Below are 21,814 nucleotides of genomic sequence, written 5' to 3' on the forward strand. Positions count from 1 at the left end.
TTGATTTTCAAACAGCTGAGCAAAACTGAACGTACTCAGACATTTCTCTCTTTTCTTATTCTGGTCAACAGTAAAGAGACACAAATTTTTTTTTTTTTTTTAGCGCAACGCAATCTGACTATCAGTAATCAAAAAAATGGTTCAAATGGCTCTGAGTACTATGTGACTTAATTTCTGAGGTCATCAGTCGCCTAGAACTTAGAACTAATTAAACCTAACTAACCTAAGGACATCACACACATCCATGCCCAAGGAAGGATTCGAACCTGCGATCGTAGCGGTCACTCGGTTCTAGAATGTAGCGCCTAGAACCGCACGGCCACTCCGGCCGGCTTTCAATAATCCCTACGAAAAAATGGCCCTGAATAACAATAACCGATACCTTTCATGAATCACTTACCTCATAAAAATCTTCGTTGCTCGAACTACTGCAATACAGCGAGCGCCAACACTGCCAGCTAAATAAAAGATTCTAACTACTGAATGCACTAACTACTGGTAGGCATAATTAGCAAATGAACGATTTTGATAGAGAACAAACAATGTATTTACCTTAATAGTGTTCAAAAGTCATCAGATATATATCAGTTCATGATATATCACTTCATGATATCCATTTACTCTTTCTGATGGTTACACGTCTAGATCATCCGCTCTCAAAACTCCGCCATCTCTCTTCCCACATCACCACTGTTGGCGGCTCACCTCCAACTGCGCAACGCTACGCGCTGTTCACATTCAACTGCCCAACACTACAATAGCGAATATTCCAACAATGCCAACCAGCCCCAGACTGCACACAGCACAGTCAGTGATTTTCGTGCAGAGCGCTACGTGCCGTTACCAACATAAAAACCTAAACAGCCTACGTACAACCTAAGAGCATCACACACGTCCATGCCCGAGGCAGGATTCCAACCTGCGACCGTAGCAGTCGCGCGGTTCCGGACTGAACCGTCTAGACCCGCTCGGCCACCGGGGCCGGCATTATATGATAAATCGCGTTCAGCTGCGAAAGACTTCGGCTTCACAGCTGGCACTGCACGACGCAGCGTACTTGACAATTCCGTCCGCGGAGCGCCGGAGTGAAAACTCTGCCGCTCGGAGACCGGCGTCTTCAGTGGTCACCCCTGCAGCGTCGCGGCTATCGTTTTGTTTGCGTGGGGTCGCGGCACCGCGCCGTCCAGATGTGGGTGGGAATGGGGGAGGGGCCGGTATTTGTTGCGTATGCAGAGCGCGCTGCTCCCGACGATAGGTGCATAAAAGACGAATAAAGAGCACAGTCGCCGAAGGAGCGGCGAGGGCGCTGGAAGAGGGGGCTGGATGGCGAAAATAGGGGGAGGCGCGTTGTCGTCTGCGTGGGGGGGGGGGGGGGAGGGTGAACGCAAGGTCCGCGTGGGCAGGGCGCAGGTATTTACATCTGGACTACGAGCGGCCAACGTCCTGCCTCCTTAGAATAGCAAGTAGGCCTGTAAATCGCAGAGGGAGCCGTTGCTGTGTCACTCCTCCAAATGACGGACTTCCCGAGCCACTGTTGCAACTTTACCACGTCCTTGTCAAAACTTCGATAAAAATCGAAACAAATTTTGAATAAGTTTCACCCTGATTTTTATTAGTTTGCACATATACAGGTTGTTACAAAAAGGTACGCCCAAACTTTCGGGAAACATTCCTCACATACAAATAAAGAAAAGATGTCATATGGACATGTGTCCGGAAACGCTTAATTTCCATATTAGAGCTCATTTTAGTTTCGTCAGTATGTACTATACTTCCTCGATTCACCGCCAGTTGGCCCAATTGAAGAAAGGTAATGATGACTTCGGTGCTTGTGTTGACATGCGACTCATTGCTCTACAGTACTAGCATCAAGCACATCAGTACATAGCATCAGCAGGTTAGTGTTCATCACGAACGTGGTTTCGCAGTCAGTGCAATGTTTACAAATGCGAAGTTGGCAGATGCCCATTTGATGTATGGATTAGCACGGGACAATAGCCGTGGCGCGGTACGTTTGTATCGAGACAGATTTCCAGAACGAAGGTGTCCCGACAGGAAGACGTTCGAAGCAATTGATCGGCGTCTTAGGGAGCACGGAACATTCCAGCCTATGACTCGCGACTGGGGAAGACCTAGAACAACGAGGACACCTGCATTGGAATTGGAGGCAATTCTTCGTGCAGTTGACAATAACCCTAACGTCAGCGTCAGAGAAGTTGCTACTGTACAAGGTAACGTTGACCACGTCACTGTATGGAGAGTGCTACTGGAGAACCAGTTGTTTCCGTACATGTACAACGTGTGCAGGCACTATCAGCAGCTGATTGGCCTCCATGGGTACACTTCTGCGAATGGTTCATCCGGCAATGTGTCAATCCTCACTTCAGTGCAAATATTCTCTTTACGGATGAGGCTTCATTCCAACGTTATCAAATTGTAATTTATCACAATCAACATGTGTGGGCTGACAAGAATCCGCACACAATTGTGCAATCACGTCGTCAATACAGATTTTCTGTGAACGTTTGGGCTGGCATTGTTGGTGATGTCTTGATTGGGCCCCATGTTCTTCCACCTACGCTCAATGGAGCACGTTATCATGATTTCATACGGGATACTCTACCTGTACTGCTAGAACATGTGCCTTTACAAGTACGACACAACATGTGGTTCATGCACGATGGAGCTCCTGCACATTTCAGTCGAAGTGTTCATACGCTTCTCAACAACAGATTCGGTGACCGATGGATTGGTAGAGGCAGACTAATTCCATGGCCTCCACGCTCTCCTGACCTTAACCCTCTTGACTTTCATTTATGGGGGCATTGGAAAGCTCTTGTCTACGCAACCCCGGTACCAAATGCAGAGACTCTTCGTGCTCGTATTGTGGACGGCTGTGATGCAATATGCCATTCTCCAGGGCTGCATCAGCGCATCAGGGGTACCGTGCGACGGAGGGTGGATGCATGTATCCTCGCTAACGGAGGACATTTTGAACATTTCCTGTAACAAAGTGTTTGAAGTAACGCTGGTACGTTCTGTTGCTGTGTGTTTCCATTCCATGATTAATGTGATTTGAAGAGAAGTAATAAAATGAGCTCTAACATGGAAAGTAAGCGTTTCCCGACCATGTCCACGTAACATATATTCTTTCTTTGTGTGTGAGGAATGTTTCCTGAAAGTCTGGCCGTACCTTTTTGGAACTCCCTGTATAATCTTAACGGCTCGTGCTCTAGCGTTCTTAAAGTAATACTAGTGGATCAACTGATTAGTTCAGGCACTGTTGCCCGACTTCAGTACAGCAACACTTTTGTTTTCGTTCTACGTAAGCAGGCGCAGTAAAATAAAGTGAAATTACTCAGAGGACGGGCGGTGTAGGGCGGAGATTCGAGTCCTCCCTCGGGAATGGGTGCGTGTGTTTGACCTTAGGATAAATTAGGTTAAGTAGTGTGTAAGCTTAGGGAGTGATGACCTCAGCAGTTAAGTCCCATAAGATTTCACACACATTTGAACATTTTTTTCAGAGGACGGTCAACTGAACATTATTGTTATTTTTTGATTCTTGGTCACACTACACAAGATTTTGCATCTTTATTATCTTGCTGTCTGACTGAAATTGGTCGTTGTAATAGCGCACTTCCTTTGTTAAGTAAGTAATTTATGTATTCGAGTACTTAAGAAATAATACCACCCTGCGTTCAGTTCATGAAAACAGATGGCGCGTAATTAAATACCCTACTTGGAGAAGGGTCAACGAGGTGATAGCGACGTTGTAGGAAAATTGGGACTCTATTGGGAGTCATTCCTTATGATACAAATAAGTCTGTTATACGTTCTGTCTGTTCAGTTAGCGCCGGCCGGTGCGGCCGAGCGGTTCTAGGCGCTGCAGTCTGCTACGGTCGCAGGTTCGAATCCTGTCTTGGGCATGGATGTGTGTGATGTCCATAGGTTAGTTAGGTTTAAGTAGTTCTACGTTTTAGGGGACTGATGACCTCAGGAGTTTAGTCCCATAGTGCTCAGAGCCTTTTGAACCTAATATCGTATGTCACCTGATCTACCCATCCTACTAATGTTTGTTAGTTATGCCACTCACTTCACCTCACCACAGCTTGTGCCATTCATTATGAACAACCTGTTGCAGACTTCACGAAGGAATAGCGAAATGAGCTTCAAACGACCTGTGTTTGCGGCGTCCGTGTTAATTCCAACACGGGAGTTAATTCCAACACGGGAGTTGGTAACCCTGCTAGTGACGCCACCGCTGCCCGCTCTCGCGCTGCGACAGAGCTGGGGGATTCCCCAGAGAGACTCCTTGGCGCGAGTGGCGGCAATGGGCTTCTTTGGCACAGGGCTTTCTTCCAGGAGTAGGCGTGGCGCCGTACGTCACCACCTCTGGAAGCCGTCCAGCAAAAATACATTATTTCCTCTGGGGTGTCACTGTGGAGGGGTAAGGGTCGGTGGAAGGGGGAGGGAGGGAATTTCCGATCAAAAGCCAGTCCTCAGGATGATCTGCAAAGCAGAGGTAGGAGAGGAAGACCGGTGTGAATGGAAAAGTATGCACAATAAGGGTCTTGCGGAGGGAGGAAGACGACATCATGACACACCTTGGGGTACCATTTATGGAATGGTGGGAATGGAAATTTGTAGGAATAATAATGAAACTGCAGGAAGACAAATGTCCGAAAAAAAAAGCAGTTTCGAACAATCGTAATGACTGTCGCAGTTGGTGGTCTTTTCTCATCGTAAGGTACACTACTGGCCATAAAATATCTAGACCACGAAGATGACGTCCTAGAAACGTGAAATTTAACCGACAGGAAGAAGATGCTGTGATATGCAAATGATTAGCTTTTCAGAGCATTCACACAAGGTTGGCGCCGGTGGCGACACCTACAACGTGCTGACATGAGGAAAGTTTCCAACCGATTTCTCATACACAGACAGCAGTTGACCGGCGTTGCCTGGTGAAACGTTGTTGTGATGCCTCGTGTAAGGAGGAGAAATGCGTACCATCACGTTTCCGACTTTGATAAAGGTCGGATTGTAGCCTATCGCGATTGCGGTTTATCAAAAATGGTTCAAATGGCTCTGAGCACTATGGGACTTAACATCTATGGTCATCAGTCCCCTAGAACTTAGAACTACTAAACCTAACTAACCTAAGGACAGCACACAACACCCAGCCATCACGAGCCAGAGAAAATCCCGGACCCCGCCGGGAATCGAACCCGGGAACCCGGGCGTGGGAAGCGAGAACGCTACCGCACGACCACGAGATGCGGGCGATTGCGGTTTATCGTATCGCGACATTGCTGCTCGCGTTGGTCGATATCCAATCACTGTTGGCAGAATATGGAATCGGTGGGTTCAGAATGTTAATACGGAATGCCGTGCTGGATCCCAACCGCCTCGTATCACTAGCAGTCGAGATGACGGGCATCTTATCCGCGTGGCTGTAACGGATCGTGCAGCCACGACTCTAACCATGAGTCAGCAGATGAGGACGTTGGCAAGACAACAACCATCTGCACCAACAGTTCGACGACGTTTGCAACAGCACGGGCTATCAGCTCGGAGACCACGGCTACGGTTACCCGTGACGCTGCATGACAGACAGGAGCGCCTGCGATGGTGTACTCAACGACGAACCTGGGTGCACGAATGGCAAAACGTCGTTTTTTCGGATGAATCCAGGTTCTGTTTACAGCATCATGATGGTCGCAACCGTGTTTGGGGACATCGCGGTGAACGCACATTGGAAGCGTATATTCGTGATCGCCATACTGGCGTGATGGTATGGAGTGCCATTGGTTACATGTCTCGGTCACCTCCTGTTCACATTGACGGCACTTCGAACAGTGAACGGTTCATTTCACATGTGTTACAACCCGTGGCTCTACCCGTCATTCGATCCCTGCGAAACCCTGCATTTCAGCAGGATAATGCACGACCGCATGTTGCAGGCACAGTACGGGCCTTTCTAGGTATAGAAAATGTTAGAGTGCTGCCCTAGCCAGCACATTCTCCTGATCTCTCACCAATTGAAAACGTCTGGTCAATGGTGGCCGAGCAACTGGCTCGTCACAATACGCCAGTCACTACTCTTGATGAACTGTGGTATCGTGTTGAAACTGCATGGGCAGCTGTACCTGTAGATGCCATCCAAGCTCTGTTTGACTCAATGCCCAGGCGTATCAAGGTCGTTATTACGGCCAGAGGTGGTTGTTCTGGATACTGATTTCTCAGGATCTATGCACCCAAATTATTTGAAAATGTAATCACATGTGCCGGCCGGAGTGGCCGAGCGGTTCTAGACGCTACAGTCTGGAGCCGCGCGACCGCTATGGTCACAAGTTCGAATCATGCTTCGGGCATGGATGTGTGTGATGTCCTTAGGATACTTAGGTTTAAATAGTTCTAAGTTCTAGGGGAGTGATGACCTCAGATGTTAAGTCCCATAGTGCTCAGAGCCATTTGAACCATTTTGTAATCACATGTCAGTTCTAGTATAATATTTTTGTCCACTTGAATACCCGTTTATCATCTGCAATTCTTGCTGATGTAGCAAATTTAATGGCCAGTAGTGTACTTTCTCAGCACCACAGGATGCTTCTTCAAATAGCCATCTGCGCAGCGGAGAAATAAGCAAAACTGCCTTCTCAGAGCAATTCAGCAGAGTGAGGTGTGAAATCAATAGTAAACTGTAGCTGTGCCAGAATGCCATGTAAGGTGAATTACAGCTTAGACTGCGTGCAGTTCGTCACTTGTCGGCAAAAATTATCGTCAGCACTGGAAATTACACCACAACTATCTGGTCAAAAATATCAGGCTACTACTATGTAATGATATATGTCGGTAGTATCAGTTCCAGAAAGAACAGTTACCGTGGATGACCATGCAGCTTTGCTGGAAGTGAAATGATAATTGAATGGACATGCTAGCTGCAAACAGGCGTTGATGTACTTCATTGGGGACATGTTGAAAATGTGTGCCCGGATCGGGACTCGAACCCGGGATCTCCTGCTTACATGGCAGACGCTGTATCCATCTGAGCCACCCGGGCACAGAGGATAGTGCGTCTGCAGGGACTTATCCCTTGCACGCTCCCCGTGAGATCCACATTCCCAACATGTCCACACCACTACATTCTTAGTGCGCCTAATAGATGTTTGCCCATCATACTCATTACTCGTTGCAGATTAATCTACCAAGTCCCGTACGAGTTCGGGCATAGCGTGTGCGTTCGCACAAGAAGGTCAATGGCCGGGAAGCCATATTTTAACTATATATGTCGGTAGTATCAGTTCCCGAAAGAAGAGTTACCGTGGATGACCATGCAGCTTTGCTAGAAATGAAATGATAATTGAATGGACACCCTAGCTGCAAACATGTCCCCAATGAAGTACATCAACGCCTGTTTGCAGCTAGGGTGTCCATTCAATTATCATTTCATACTATGTATTGCGCAATTGACCTCTTAATGTCTTGAGAGGGGGACCCACAAGTACAAGCAGGTATTATTGTGTTGTCGGTAGAGAAGCAGTTAACAGCAGAAGACGTCGGTCAGGAGAGCTCAATGACTTAGGTAGTGGACTAATCATTGGATGCCACTTGGATGACAAATTCTGCAGAGACATTTCAACTCCTCTGAAGCTGTTCAAGTAAACAACTGGTGAAGTGGAAAAGCGGAGGGGTAACCACAGTCAAACCAAGATGAGGTGAATCTCATGTATTGACGAACAGGGATCATCGAGCATTGCAGAGGCAAAAAAATCGCATGAAAACAGTGGAGGAAATCACTGGTGAGTACGGAAGTACAGCAAACCAGCTAGAACAACGACTGTGCATAGGGAGAGGCTCATACATTCCGTGAGGGGATTTGTCGTTGAAGGTATTGACTCATTCAGAAGAAACTGCAACATTTATATAGTGAAGGGCCAAAGAAACTGGTACACCTGTCTAACATCGTGTAGGGCCCCCGCAAGCACGCAGAAGTGCCGCGACACGACGTCGCGTGGACTAGACTTATGTCTGAAGTAGTGCTGGAGGGAAATGACACCATGACTCCTGCAGAGCTGTCCATTAATCCGTAAGAGTAGGACGGGGTGGAGATCTATTCTGAACAACACATTGCAAGGCATCCCAGATACGCTAAATAATGTTCATGTCTGAGCAGTTTGGTGGCCAGAGGAAGTGTTTAAACTCTGAAGAGTGTTCCTAGAGCCACTCTGTAGCAATTCTGAACATTTGGTTACTTTTGAATACATTATGGGAGTGGCAGTGATCAATGAGTTACAAATATTTACTATTAAAAACGGTCTTGATCACGATTTATTTATTAAGGTGACCGGTTTCGACCACTACTGCGGTCATCTTCAGACCATTGAGTGGGAACCTATTTCTGCTGGAGAATCACTACTATTGATAATTTTTATTTTTTATTATTCTGGATTTACAATGTGAGTACATTTTTCCAGCACCTATTCTAGATTACAGTAAGTTACTAATTATTGTTCTCCACTCTTCTCTATTTGTCCATAAATCTTCAGGAATGTTGTTCTTCCTCATTGCTGACTGAACTCCCTGTTTCCATGTATCAGGTGGTCGTCCCCTTTTTCTTCTTCCAATTGGTACCCAGTCGATTATGCATTTTGGTAACCTTTCCTGTTCCATTCGTCTGATGTGTCCATACCATTTAAGTTGTTTGTGCTCGATGAAATCAATAATTGAATTTTTACATTTCATCTTGTCTCTGATTACTTCATTTCTTATTCTTTCTCGTCTTGATATTCTTGCTGAACGTCTCCAGAAATTGATAATTTTACTATCAATTTTATTGTACCTGGTGCATGTTCCATTTTAGCGAGTTTTAACAGGTTCTTTTACTTTTTATTATTCTGATGATGGAAGCTTGACTTCCGAAACGCGTCAATCTTAGTGTTTTACACTATAAACAAGTGGATGAGCCGATATATTTTTAACATTGAAATTGACAACCACGACCTCTGATCCACTGTGGATGAAATCAAAGTCTCTCTTCAGGACTTCTGTAGCTTTAGAGATGGGATGAGCGGACTGCTGGGAGAAGGGACGCGTTCCGCAGGCCTGGGCGACCAGCGTCCGGGCGCGCAAAGCGCAGTTTAATAAGCGGGACGTGAGAGAGATATACGCAGCCCACATTCTGGCGCCGCCAGCCGGGCTGGCGCGCGCGCGGTGAGTTATGCCCTGCGGGGTCAGGCCGGCAAGCAGTGCGCCGTGAGTTGTGAGGTGTCACATTAGGGCCCGTTTGTCGTCTCGCCGAGGGAGCCGACACGGGTTTGCGGTTGTCCGGGGGCGGCGCGGGCGGCGGCGGCGGCGGCGGAGACACCCGAGGAGGAGAAGAAGGGCGGCGCGCAGCCTGGGGTCCCACAAGGGTCCTTCCCGGGTCCCGCGCTTTCTCGCCGGCGTTAATGAGCTCCGTCGCGCGCGGCAAAAACAAGGCGCCGGAATGGACACGGCGGCCGGCGGCTGACCGCAGGGCATACATCACGCGGCCGGCCGGCTCCACCCCCGCCGCCCCCGCGAGGGAGGTTCACCGCTCCTTCCTAAACACATCTGCGCGGCGCCGGGTTAACTCTTTTGAGGCGGTCCCGGCGCCCCTTTTACTGGAGACAGAGGTTATTAATGGGCGCTTCCTTCCGCGGCCGGTCACTTCCTGCACGTGCGCGGCCACCGCCGCCCCCGCAGCCGCCCCCAACCCGAGACCACCCCCTTCTTGCCTGGGCCCCGACATTCCTCGCCCGCCCCGGACAACGGTGGCGACTTGCGCACGCAGCGGTGTGCGCCCAGACGTAAACGGGCCCCGCCTGGAGAATATATCGCGGCTGGGACAGTTTCTGGAGGGTCTGGAGCCACCGCCGCCTGTCAGCTGAGCAGGGTGGCTGACCGCGCACTGTGAACCGCAACGCCGACACTGCCGAGGTTAATGGCTCGGCAGTATGTGCGGGAACAGTGAAGGCCATAATAGCGCTCCCATAAACACTTCGCCGGTCGGAGTGGCCGAGCGGTTCTAGGCGCTACACTCTGGAACCGAGCGACCGCTACGGTCGCAGGTTCGAATCCTGCCTCGGGCATGGATGTGTGTGATGTCCTTACGTTAGTTAGGTTTACCTAGTTCTAAGTTCTAGGCTACTGATGACCTCAGAAGTTGTCCCATAGTGCTCAGAGCCATTTGAACCAAAACACTTCACATTCCCCTTTAGATCAGAATCTATTTGATGTACACTTTACTCTGTTTTTCTCCGGTCGTACTTGACAAATCCTTCATTTGGATAAGTGTGTGTGTGTGTGTGTGTGTGTGTGTGTGTGTGTGTGTGGTTTAAGATTTAAAAAAAAAATGGTTCAAATGGCTCTGAGCACTATGCGACTTAACTTCTAAGATCATCAGTCGCCTAGAACTTAGAACTTATTAAACCTAACTAACCTAAGGACATCACACACATCCATGCCCGAGGCAGGATTCGAACCTGCGACTGTAGCAGTCACGCGGTTCCAGACTGAAGCGCCTTTAACCGCACGGCCACACTGGCCGGCTTAAGATTTTCGGGCGCTAAACAGCGTCGTCATCAGCGCCCAAACGCATAGAAACAGGAACACGTGCGGTGAAGGCACGAAGACGGGACAGCGAACAAGGAGAACGGCTAAAAGACACAGACCTGACGCAGTTCCAAATCCTCACATACAGAGGCAAAACAAGAGGAGAAGAAACACACTAAAAAAGGAAAGGAAACACAAGGAAAAGAGAACAGAAATCGAAGTGAAACAAGTAGGTAAACGTGACTGGCGGAGCTCTTACCTAAAACCTGGGTGAGCCAGTCACCCAGCAGCACATTAAAATCCTCTCCCTAAAATCCGAGGCAACAAATTGGACAGGGCACAAAACCGTAAGACCTTAACCACAGTCGTTGCCTCGTCTTGCAATGTAGAGGGCAAATCCGGTGGCAAGGAAACCACCGCCCTCTGGTCAGAGAATAAACGACAGTCAAGTAAAATGTGGCGGACAGTAATCTGGACGCCACAAGCACTGCAGATTGGGGGTTCTCCCGCCGGCGTAAAAAACCGTACACACTGAAACGTCCCCTTAGAAAAATTTAAGAATGACTGTGCTGATTAACCCCTTGCGTTATTTGATATTCAAACAGCTGAGCAAAACAGAACGTACTCACACATTTCGCTCTTTACCTATTCTGATCAACACTAAACTGACACACAATAGTTTTAGAGCAACGCAATCGGACTTTCAATAATCCCTAGAAAAGAATGGCCCTGACTAACAATAACCTATACCTTTCACAAATAACTTACCTCACAAAATCTTCGTCACTCGAACTACTGCAATACAGCGAGCGCCACTACTGCCAGCTAAATAAAAGATTCAAACTACTGAAGGCACTAACTACTGATAGGCATAGTTAGCAAATGAAAGACTTTGATAGAGAACAAACAATGTATTTAATAGTGTTCAAAAGTCATAATATATATCAGTTCATGACATCCAGTCTTGCAAATTTACTGTCTCTGATGGACACACGTCCAGATCATCCGCTCTCAAAACTCCGCCATCTCTCTCCCCACATCCACCACTGCTGGCGGCTCACCTCCAACTGCGCAACGCTACGCGCTGTTAACAGCCAACTGCCCAGCACTACAATAGCGAATATTACAACAATGCCAACCAGCCACAGACTGCACACAGCACAGCCAGTGATTTTCATGCAGAGCGCTACGTGGCGGTGGCGTTACCAATATAAGAACCTAAACAGCCTACTTACAAAACGACCCGAGGTTCAGGACGTAAATATCATCTTCAGGCGCTACGAAAGACAAGCAAGGGATTCTACATTACGTAAGGGGAGGTTTACTATCTTTTTCTCGAAAAAAGCATGTTCTTTGAGAATTTTTTTTCGCGATGTGTTATACATATCAATGCCAAATTTAGTGAAAATGTTTATTGATATTTCCTCTACAAACTGGAATTTTTTCGACCGGAAATGTCGAAGAGCAAAAGCGGAAGTGCCGTTGGAACGAAACAAAATTTCGATGTAGACTTCCACGCGTGGTATGTCACAGGTCAGCCGGCTCGTCTGAAATCAAAATTGAGTTGACGTTAGCGAAGTATAGGAGTTGTACCTCTCTTTAAGTTATTTGGACCACAGGAAACAAAATGGCGGCCATTTGAAAAAATAGGGGTTTTTCCATCGATTTTTCAATTTCGTCGGCCAAGTAAAAATGTTTATAGTTGATGGACCAGAGTAAAAGTGGTACATCTCCTAGACAATTTACTTAGCTTCATCGGAAACAAAGAATCATGTCAATCGGTTCGGGAGATTTGAAGGTATCATACCGCGCGATAAAAAAAAGTCATTTCGAGAAAAACGCGTTTGAAGTTTTGACTCTACATAAATGCAATATTAACTTACGTTCAATCTGCTTTTCCGGGTCCATAAACTAGTCCTTCCTCTTCCTCATAGAGGGCGTTCTGCTCGATCTGGGCCATCATGCGCTGCTCCAGAGCCGCCCGTACGGCCGGTGACAAGCGGTTTTTGGCCGCTTGAATCTGGTGGTCGTCCGAATGCTTGGCGAACTGCGTCGAATAGAGTCCCAAGCTGACGTCCATCGTTGTCATGGTCTTCAGAATTACTGAATACCCTTCGTTGAAGCTACTCACTGCCAGGAAACCCGCAATCTCCACAGTTTTCGCACCGGAATGCAGATGCTTGGGGGCTAACTTCCAAACACACGCGTTCAAACTTTCATTTGAATTTTTTGTGTAGTTCCTCCCAAGAACCGGTACAAGAACTCATCCTCCGAAAGAAAAAAACTGCTGCGTAAAAAGGCCGATTTCAGGCAGGTGTATTTTTTTTTTTTTTTGTTCCACCGCGAATAACAAACATTTCCGTTCCGTATTCGGAAAAACCGTTTCAGCGGTGGATTCTAAACACTTTTATGGATCAAAAAATGCAATTAAAAAAAATCGATTTTTTGAACCAAAAGATAGTAAACCTCCCCTTAACGTTAACAGGCCTTTTCGAATGTAAACATCAGGTTATATTTAAATGTGTACGAGAAAGACGTACCAGTATATATATATATATATATATATATATATATATATATATATATATATATATATCCTGACGATGGGATTCACATCCTGAAACTCGGGTCGTGTGTACGATTTTATCCAAATAAATGCTTTGTCCAGTAAACCTGGTGCGGATCTATTCCTAATGAAAAATTTCAGCTACAGTTGTGAATACCCCATATCAGAGCGAAGTCGGCAGCCGGTGGTGAACTAGCGTTGCTGCCTTTACACCCTGGTGTCCAGCGTTCGATTGCCGATGGGGTCGTTTCCATCTCATCTTGATCGACGCGCACGTCGCCGAGGTGCTGTCAGATGGAACCAGTCGACTGAAAATTATTCCAGTCAGGGCCTCGCGTCCAGTAACACCGCAAGAGAATTCCATTGCCGTTAGAGCGAAGCTAATTCTTTGTTCGTTTTGCCCAGATCAGGAGTGCCTCAAAATTTGGCAGTTAGCTTGATGGTTTCTGCCAGAACGAAGTGCTCCGATTAAAATGGATGTAAGACACGGATACAGTGTTTCGTTCCTGATGTTAAATCTATACATGGAGGAAGCAATGATGGAAATAAAAGAAAGGTTAAAAAGTGGAATTGAAATTTAAGGCGAAAGGATGTGATACATAAGATTCGATGATGCCATTGCTATCTTCAGTGCATATGAAGAAGAATTATAAGATCTGCTGAATGGAATGATCCACTGAGTGTAGGATATGGATTAGAGTAATCCGGCCGGGGTGGCCGAGCGGTTCTAGGCGCTACAGTCTGGAACCGCGCGACCGCTACGGTCGCAGGTTCGAATCCTGCCACGGGCATGGATGTGTGTTAGGTTGAAGCAGTTCTAAGTTCTAGGGGACTGATGATGTCAGATGTTAAGTCCCATAATTTTCAGAGCCATTTGACCCATAGATTAGAGTAAATCGAAGAAAGACCAAAGTAATGAGGAGTAGCAGTAGAAATGATGGTGAGGAAGTGGATGAACTTAAAGGGTTCTGCTACATAGGTAGTAAAATTACCCATCAGAAGCAGACTAGCTCTAGCTAAGAGGACTTTCCTGGCTAAGAGATATCAAATATGGGCTTTAATTTGAGGAAGAAATTTCTGAGAATGTACGTTTGCAGAACAGCATTGTATGGTAGTGAAACATGGATTGTGGGACAACCGGTACGAAGGAGAATCGGTGCATTTGAGATGTGGTGCAACAGAAAAATAGTGAAACTTAGGTGGAATTATAATTATGAGGAGATTCTCCGCAGAATCTGCGAGGAAAGAAATATATGGAAAACACTGACAAGAAGGAGGGACAGGATGGAAGGACATCTGTTAAGACATCAGGGAATAATTTGTTACAGGCAGCTGCAGAGGGTAAAAACTGTAGAGAAAGTTAGAGACTTGAATATATACAGCAAATAATTGAGGACGCAGGGTGGAATTTCTGCTCTGAGATGAAGAGGTTGGCACGGGAGAGGAATTTGTGGCAGGCTGCTTCAAGCCAGTGAGAAGACTGGAAAAAAAAAACACATAGTATTTTATTCTGATATCTTTCGGCGTGTGACCGGCGCAGTATTATTCGTTCTTCACTTGTATCTCTAAGCTGGTCGCAGGTTTTGTTCTAAAAATGAACAGCATAGAGATAGATAGAGATAGAACTGATGACGCTTTTTGCAGGACCTGACCATCATTTCGCTGGACAATGTTCAAGCACTTACAGTGCAAGCTTTTACTGATTTGTTTGACTGATGGGGCTGCTAAGTGCTATACCACATACTGCACTCCCTTGATTTCAACTCGATTTGTAAACTGAACACCTCACAGCATTCGCACCAGAACTGCTAAAAATTCGTCGGGCAATAGGCCGCGCCGCTCGAACTGTCAACACAACTGGCACTGCCAAGAGTGTCCTACGGCTTCCACATCGCTGGCAACGGTTTATACGCATTGCTGGTGGCTACTTTGAAGGTCAGTAAAACCTTGAAACACGTATCTATTTTGTACGAGCTGTAAATAAATAGTTGCCACTATTAAAGTTCCAACGTTCGTAAATCGCAGTCTTTGGTTCGCCTTCCCCTACAACGTTTTCTTTGCTTACTTTTCAATTTAAGTTGTTAATAATAGTAATTCGTAAGTATTTCGGATTTGATTGATTTATCTTGTGAACGATGTTTAAGTGGATGACCTCACACTTTTCATTATTTAGGATAAACTGCGAATTTTCATACCATACAGATATCTTTTATAAATCGTTTTGCAATTTGTTTTGATGAACGACAGCATCATCTGCAAAGAACCTAAGATGGTTGCTCAGATTATCTCCTAAATCGTCTACATAGATAAGTAACAGCAGTCACTTGTGAGGTACAGTGTTAAAAAAGTCTTCTGGAAATCTAAAAATACTGAGACAGTTTGAAATTCCTAGTCAACAGCACTCAACACTTTGTGTGTAAAGAGCTAGTTGTGTTTCACAAGAACGATGTTTTCTAAATATGTGTTGACTATGTGTCAATAGACAGTTCTCTTCAAGTTAATTCATAATATTGGAAAACAATATATGTTCCAAAATTCTGCTGCATATCGACGTTAATGATACGGGCCTGTATGTGAGAGGGTTGTCTTTCTTGAATATTGTGGTGACCTGTGCAACTTCCAGTCATTAGGTACGGATTTTTCGTCAACCGACCGGTTGTGAAAACACACTTGACCTTTTAACAACAAATAACCCTGAGTTAATAATGAGTATCAAAACGGACACAGGTATTAGTGAACAAAGGGTTGTCGTAGCGAGACTGAATATTGTAACCCCCAAATCCTCCAAAAATAAACGTCGGAGCTGATCCTCCTTGGTACACAAAACGGCTCAGAACACTGTTGCAGAAACAACGAAACAGACATGCCACATTTAAAAAGACGGAAAATCCCCAAGATTGCAATCTTTTGCAGAAGCTCGGGATTTAGCGTGGACTTCAATGCGATATGCTTATAATAGTTTCCACAACGAAACTTTGTCTCGAAACGTGGGAGAAAGGCCAGCCGTTGGGGCCGAGAGGTTCTAGGCACTTCAGTCTGGAACCGCGCGACCGCTACGGTCGCAGGGTCGAATCCTGCCTCGGGCAAGGATGTGTGTGATGTCCTCAGGTTAGTTTGGTTTAAGTAGTTCTAAGTTCTAGGGGACTGACGACGTCCCATACTGCTCAGAGCTATTTGAACCATTTGGACCTGGAAGAAAATCCGAAGACAGTCTGGTAGTATGTGAAGTATGTTAGCGGCAAGAAACGATCAATGCCCTCTCTGGGCGATAGCAATGGAGATACTATCATAGACAATGCTGCCAAAGCAGAGTTACTAAACACAGTCTTCCGAAATGCCGGCTGAAGTGGCCGAGCGGTTCTAGGCGATTCAGTCTGGAACCACGCGACCGCTACGGTAGCAGGTTCGAATCCTGTCTCAGGCATGGATGTGTGTGATGCCCTTCGGTTGTTAGGTTTAAGTAGTTCTAGGGGACTTATGACCTCAGATGTTGAGTCCCATAGTGCTCTGAGCCATTTGAACCATTTTCTTCCGAAATGCCTTCACAAGAGAAGACGAAGTAAATATTCCAGAATTCGAATCAAGAACAGCCCGCCAACATGAGTAACGTAGAAGTAAATATCCTCGGAGTCGTGAAGCAACTTAAATCACTTAATAAAAGCAAGTCTTCTGGTCTAGACTGTATACCAATTAGGTTCCTTTCAGAGTATGCTGATGCAATAGCTCCATACTTAACAATCTAATCCAACCGTTCGCTCGACGAAAGATGCGTACTCAAAGACTGGAAAGTTGGACAGGTAACACCAATAATTCAAGAGTAGGAGTAGTCCACTTAATTACAGGCCGGTGTCGTTAACGTCGATATGCAGCAGGATTCTGGATCATAAATTGTGTTGGAACATTATGAACTACCTCGAAGGAAACGGTCTATTGACAAAAAGTCAACGTGGGTTTGGAAATACCCTTCTTGTGAAACTCAACTAGCTCTTTATTCGCATAAAGTGTTGAGTGCTATTGACAAGGGATTTCAGATAGATTCCGTATTTCTGGATTTCAGGAAGTCTTTTGATACTGTACCACACAAGCGGCTTATAGTGAAATTGCGTGCTTATGGAATATCGTCTCAGTTATGTGACTGGGTTTGTGACTTCCCGTCAGAGAGGTCACAGTTCGTAGTAACTGACGGAAAGTCATCGTGTAAAACAGAAGTGGTATCTGGCGTTCGCATAGATAGAGTTATAGGCCCTTTGGTGTTCCTTATCTACATAAACGATATGGGACACAATCTGAGCAGCCGTCTTAGGTTGTTTGCAGATGAGGCTGTCGTTTATTGACTAATAAAGTCATCAGAAGATTAAAAGAAATTGAAAAACGATTTAGAAACGATGTCTGAATGGTGCGAAACTTGGCAGTTAACCCTAAATAACAAAAAGAGTGAGGTCATGCACATGAGTGCTAAAAGGAATCAGTTAAAGATCGGTTACACGATAAATCAGTTTAGTCGAAAGGCTATAATTCAACTAAATACCTAGGAATTACAATTACGGATAACTTAAGGAACACATAATCAAAGATTGTGTTTTATTTGCAAGGACTCTTACGAAATGTAACAGGTCTACTAAGGAGACTGCCTACACTTCGCTTGTCCGTCCTCTTTTAGAATACTGCTGCGCGGTGTGGGATCCTTACCAGATAGGACTGACGGAGCGCATCGACAAAGTTCAAAGAAGGGCAGCACGTTTTGTATTATCGCGAAATATGGGAGAGAGTGTCACTGAAACAATACAGGATTTGGGCTGGACATCATTAAAAGAAAGGCGTTTTTCATTGCGACGGAATCTCCTCACGAAATTCCAATCACCAACTTTCTCCTCCCAAAGCGAAAATATTTTGTTGACGCCGACCTACATAGGGAGAAACGATCACCACGATAAAATAAGGAAAATCAGAGCTCGTACGGAAAGATATAGGTGTTCATTCTTACCACGGGCATATCTACATCTACATGGATACTCTGCAAATCACATTTGAATGCCTGGCAGAGGGTTCATCGAACCACCTTCACAATTTTCTGTTATTCCAATCTCTTATAGCGCGCAGAAAGAATGAACCCCTATATCTTTCCGTAAGAGCTCTGATTTCCCTTATTTTATCGTGGTGATCGTTCCTCCGTATGTAGATCGGTGTCAACAAAATATTTTCGCATTCGGAGGAGTAAGCTGGTGATTGGAATTTCGTGAGAAGATCCCGTCGCAACGAAGAACTCCTTTCTTTTAATTATTTCCACCCGAAATGCTGTATCATTTCTGTGACACTCTCTCCCGTATGAGACTGGAATAATAGAAAATTGTGAAGGTGGTTCGATGAACCCTCTGCCCGGCACTTAAATGTGATTTGCAGAGTATCCATGTAGATGTAGATGTATATGATTGTTAAGTATGGAGCTGTTGCATGCTCTGAGAAGAACCTAACTGGTATACATTCTGGACTGGAAGACTGCTTCACTACTGCGAGGATAACTACTTATAATTTACTCATGCTGGCAACTGTTCTTGATTCGAATTGGGTGGAATACATGAAGTGACAAAATTGTACGGCGAAGGAAAACGAAGTTAGAGATGGTAAACTGTGCGCTAAACACTTGTATATATAGAGAGAGAGACGTCGTTCCGCCGGCAGCCGTGCATCAGCCGGTGGCAGCGCCTTCGCCCCCGGCGGCTTGCCACTTCACCGCCCCAAACTCCACCACCCCCTCCGCCCCCGCCGCCGCCCCGGCCGCCACCGCCGCTAATACTCCCCCAGGGAGACACAGTAGGAGCGGCGACGCGAACGATACCTCGATCGATAGTCGTCCGTCGCTACGGCGATAAGCAAAAACCTCGCACCCGCCTCTTCGGGCGCGCACGTGATGGAAGGCGGCAGGGAGGAGGCGGCAGCTAGCTAGCCGCGTGTCCGAGGGGCGGGGGGGGGGGCGTAGGAGAGGGGAGGGGGGACAGGGTCGCACTTCATGCTGATGCGCTCCGCCTCTCCAACTACTTAACCACCGAGCTCTGTGCAGGTGTCTTCTCTAGACCTACACCTAAATCTACAGTCTGCAAACCACTGAGAAAAGCGTGGCGGAGGGTGCTTTTCATTGTGCCACGTATTACAGTTACTTTCCGTGTCATTCACTTGTTGGAGCGCGGTAAGAATGACAGACATAGCCTTCGCAATACAACTACATGTACACACGTACTCTGCAAGCGACCGTACGGTGCGTGGCGGAGGGTACCCTGTACTACTCCGCCTCTCCAACTACTTAACCACCGAGCTCTGGGCAAGTGTCTCCCCTAGACCTACACCTAAATCTACAGTCTGCAAACCACTGTGAAGAGCGTGGCGGAGGGTACTTTTCATTGTGTCATGCATTAGGGTTACTTCCCGTGTCATTCACTTGTTGGAGCGCGGGAAGAATGACAGACATAGCCTTCGCAATACAACTACATGTACATACGTACTCTGCAAGCCACCGTACGGTGCGTGGCGGAGGGTACCCTTTACCACAACTAGTCGTTTCCTTTCCTGTGCCAGGGAAGAGAGCGAAGGAAAAACGACAGTCTATATGCCTCCGTTGTTGTTGTGGCGTTCAGTCCAGAGACTGCTTTGATGCAGCTCTCCGTGCTACTCAATCCTGTGCAAGCTTCTTCATCTCAGAGTAACGACAGCAACCTACATCCTTCTGAATCTGCTTACTATATTCTTCATTTGGTCTCCCTCTTTTACCTTCCAAGCTTCCAAACAATACTAAATTGGTGATCCCTTGATGCCTCAGAACCTGTCATATGAGCCCAAATTTCTCGTACCTTATCTTCGTGGTCTCTACGCAAAATGTATGTTGGCGGCAGTAGGATCGTTCTGCAGTCAGCTTCAGATGCCGATTCTCTAAAGTTTCCCTGTAGTGTTCTTCGATACAGTTCCCCACAGTCGTTTAATGAACAAAGTAAGAGCATATGGACTATCAGACCAATTGTGTGATTGGATTGAGGAGTTCCTAGATAACAGAACGCAGCATGTCATTCTCAATGGAGAGAAGTCTTCCGAAGTAAGAATAATTTCAGGTGTGCCGCAGGGGAGTGTCATAGGACCGTTGCTATTCACAATATACATAAATGACCTTGTGGATGACATCGGAAGTTCACTGAGGCTTTTTGCAGATGATGCTGTGGTGTATCGAGAGGTTGTAACAATGGAAAATTGTACTGAAATGCAGGAGGATCTGCAGCGAATTGACGCATGGTGCACGGAATGGCAACTGAATCTCAATGTAGACAAGTGTAATGTGCTGCGAATACACAGAAAGATAGATCCTTTATCATTTAGCTACAAAATAGCAGGTCAGCAACTGGAAGCAGTTAATACCATAAATTATCTGGGAGTACGCATTAGGAGTGATTTAAAATGGAATGATCATATAATGTTGATTGTCGGTAAAGCAGATGCCAGACTGAGATTCATTGGACGAATCCTAAGGAAATGCAATCCGAAAACAAAGGAAGTAGGTTACAGTACGCTTGTTCGCCCACTGCTTGAATACTTCTCAGCAGTGTGGGATCCGTACCAGATAGGGTTGATACAAGACATAGAGAAGATCCAACGGAGAGCAGCGCGCTTCGTTACAGGATCATTTAGTAATCGCGAAAGCGTTACGGAGATGATAGATAAACACCAGTGGAAGACTCTGCAGGAGAGACTCTCAGTAGCTCGGTACGGGCTTTTGTCAAAGTTTCGAGAACATACCTTCACCGAAGAGTATATTGCTCCCTCCTACGTATATCTCGCGAAGAGACCATGAGGATAAAATCAGAGAGATTAGAGCCCACACAGAGGCATACCGACAATCCTTCTTTCCACGAACAATACGAGACTGGAATAGAAGGGAGAACCGATAGAGGTACTGAAGGTACCCTCCGCCACACACCATCAGGTGGCTTGCGGAGTATGGATGTAGATGTAGATGTAGATGTAGATGTACGTATTGGTAGTGATGGTAGGGAAAGAAACATAAATCAATGTGTAAGAGATACTCTGGGAATAGATTTCTGGTTTCTTTTATTTTCATTGTTAGTAGATTGTGTGTTTTATATCCTTACAGAAAATAAATTGCACTTTATAAGTAATTAAAAATTAGCTGATCGCATAACTTTTGCACTTTTATGTAACCAAAGCACCCACTTTGGATGCAAGTGCAGTTTACACGCACAAACATATGTAGTTATTGTTATTTTGTACTCAATAGTACGTAGTTCATCATGAAACTTTTACTATCGATAAATGCGGAAGCTGTCTGTGAATACTACAAACATATTTTATAAACGTTCGACGAAGTATTGAAGCAAAGTCGGAGATATTTTTGTTTTGTGTTTATTTTATTTTATTTTAGCTTTTTGTTGATGAAATTGCTTTTTGTAGCGCTATATGATAAATCCGTATTTTTAAAATTCTTACTCCAACATCTGTCTGCTTGACGTTACAAATCAACAATTGTCGAATAAAGCCTGGATTAAACACTGACAATCTCAATTTCGCTATAAATACTGTTTAGTTTTAGGTAAAGGACTAGAGGATAACTATACAGAGCAAAAAAATGGTTCATATGGCTCTGAGCACTATGGGACTTAACTTCTGAGGTCATCA

At 45.7% G+C, this 21,814-nt stretch overlaps 2 protein-coding genes and 1 non-coding gene across 3 annotated transcripts in view; 2 read left to right on the forward strand and 1 right to left on the reverse strand.

Moving 5' to 3' along the window:
* The first annotated feature begins 4,162 nt into the window (after nucleotides 1–4,162).
* LOC126109485 (WAS/WASL-interacting protein family member 1-like) lies at nucleotides 4,163–9,911 on the forward strand. Its single transcript, XM_049914511.1, has 2 exons — nucleotides 4,163–4,364; nucleotides 9,280–9,911. The coding sequence occupies exons 1-2, from the start codon at nucleotides 4,163–4,165 to the stop codon at nucleotides 9,909–9,911; spliced, it is 834 nt and encodes a 277-aa protein (XP_049770468.1).
* Nucleotides 6,990–7,063, reverse strand: Trnat-ugu (transfer RNA threonine (anticodon UGU)). The gene has a single exon. It is a non-coding gene; the product is annotated as a tRNA-Thr (tRNA).
* Nucleotides 9,912–18,759: 8,848 nt separating the features above from the next.
* The window catches only part of LOC126109486 (homeotic protein proboscipedia), a 145,934-nt gene continuing 142,879 nt past the window's right edge, over nucleotides 18,760–21,814 (forward strand). Inside the window, exon 1 of the mRNA XM_049914512.1 lies at nucleotides 18,760–18,952. Within this exon, the coding sequence (XP_049770469.1) occupies nucleotides 18,760–18,952 (193 nt within the window). The remainder of the gene's footprint in view (nucleotides 18,953–21,814) is intronic.

This window comes from Schistocerca cancellata, chromosome 12, assembly GCF_023864275.1.
Source record: "Schistocerca cancellata isolate TAMUIC-IGC-003103 chromosome 12, iqSchCanc2.1, whole genome shotgun sequence".
Taxonomy (NCBI): Eukaryota; Metazoa; Arthropoda; class Insecta; order Orthoptera; family Acrididae; genus Schistocerca; species Schistocerca cancellata.

Coding starts and splice junctions, on each gene's coding strand:
- LOC126109485 (XM_049914511.1), top strand. CDS start 4,163: ATGAGCTTCAAACGACCTGTGTTTGCGGCGTCCGTGTTAATTCCAACA. Junction 4,365..9,279: donor CACAGGGCTTTCTTCCAGGA/GTAGGCGTGGCG, acceptor GTGTCACATTAG/GGCCCGTTTGTCGTCTCGCC.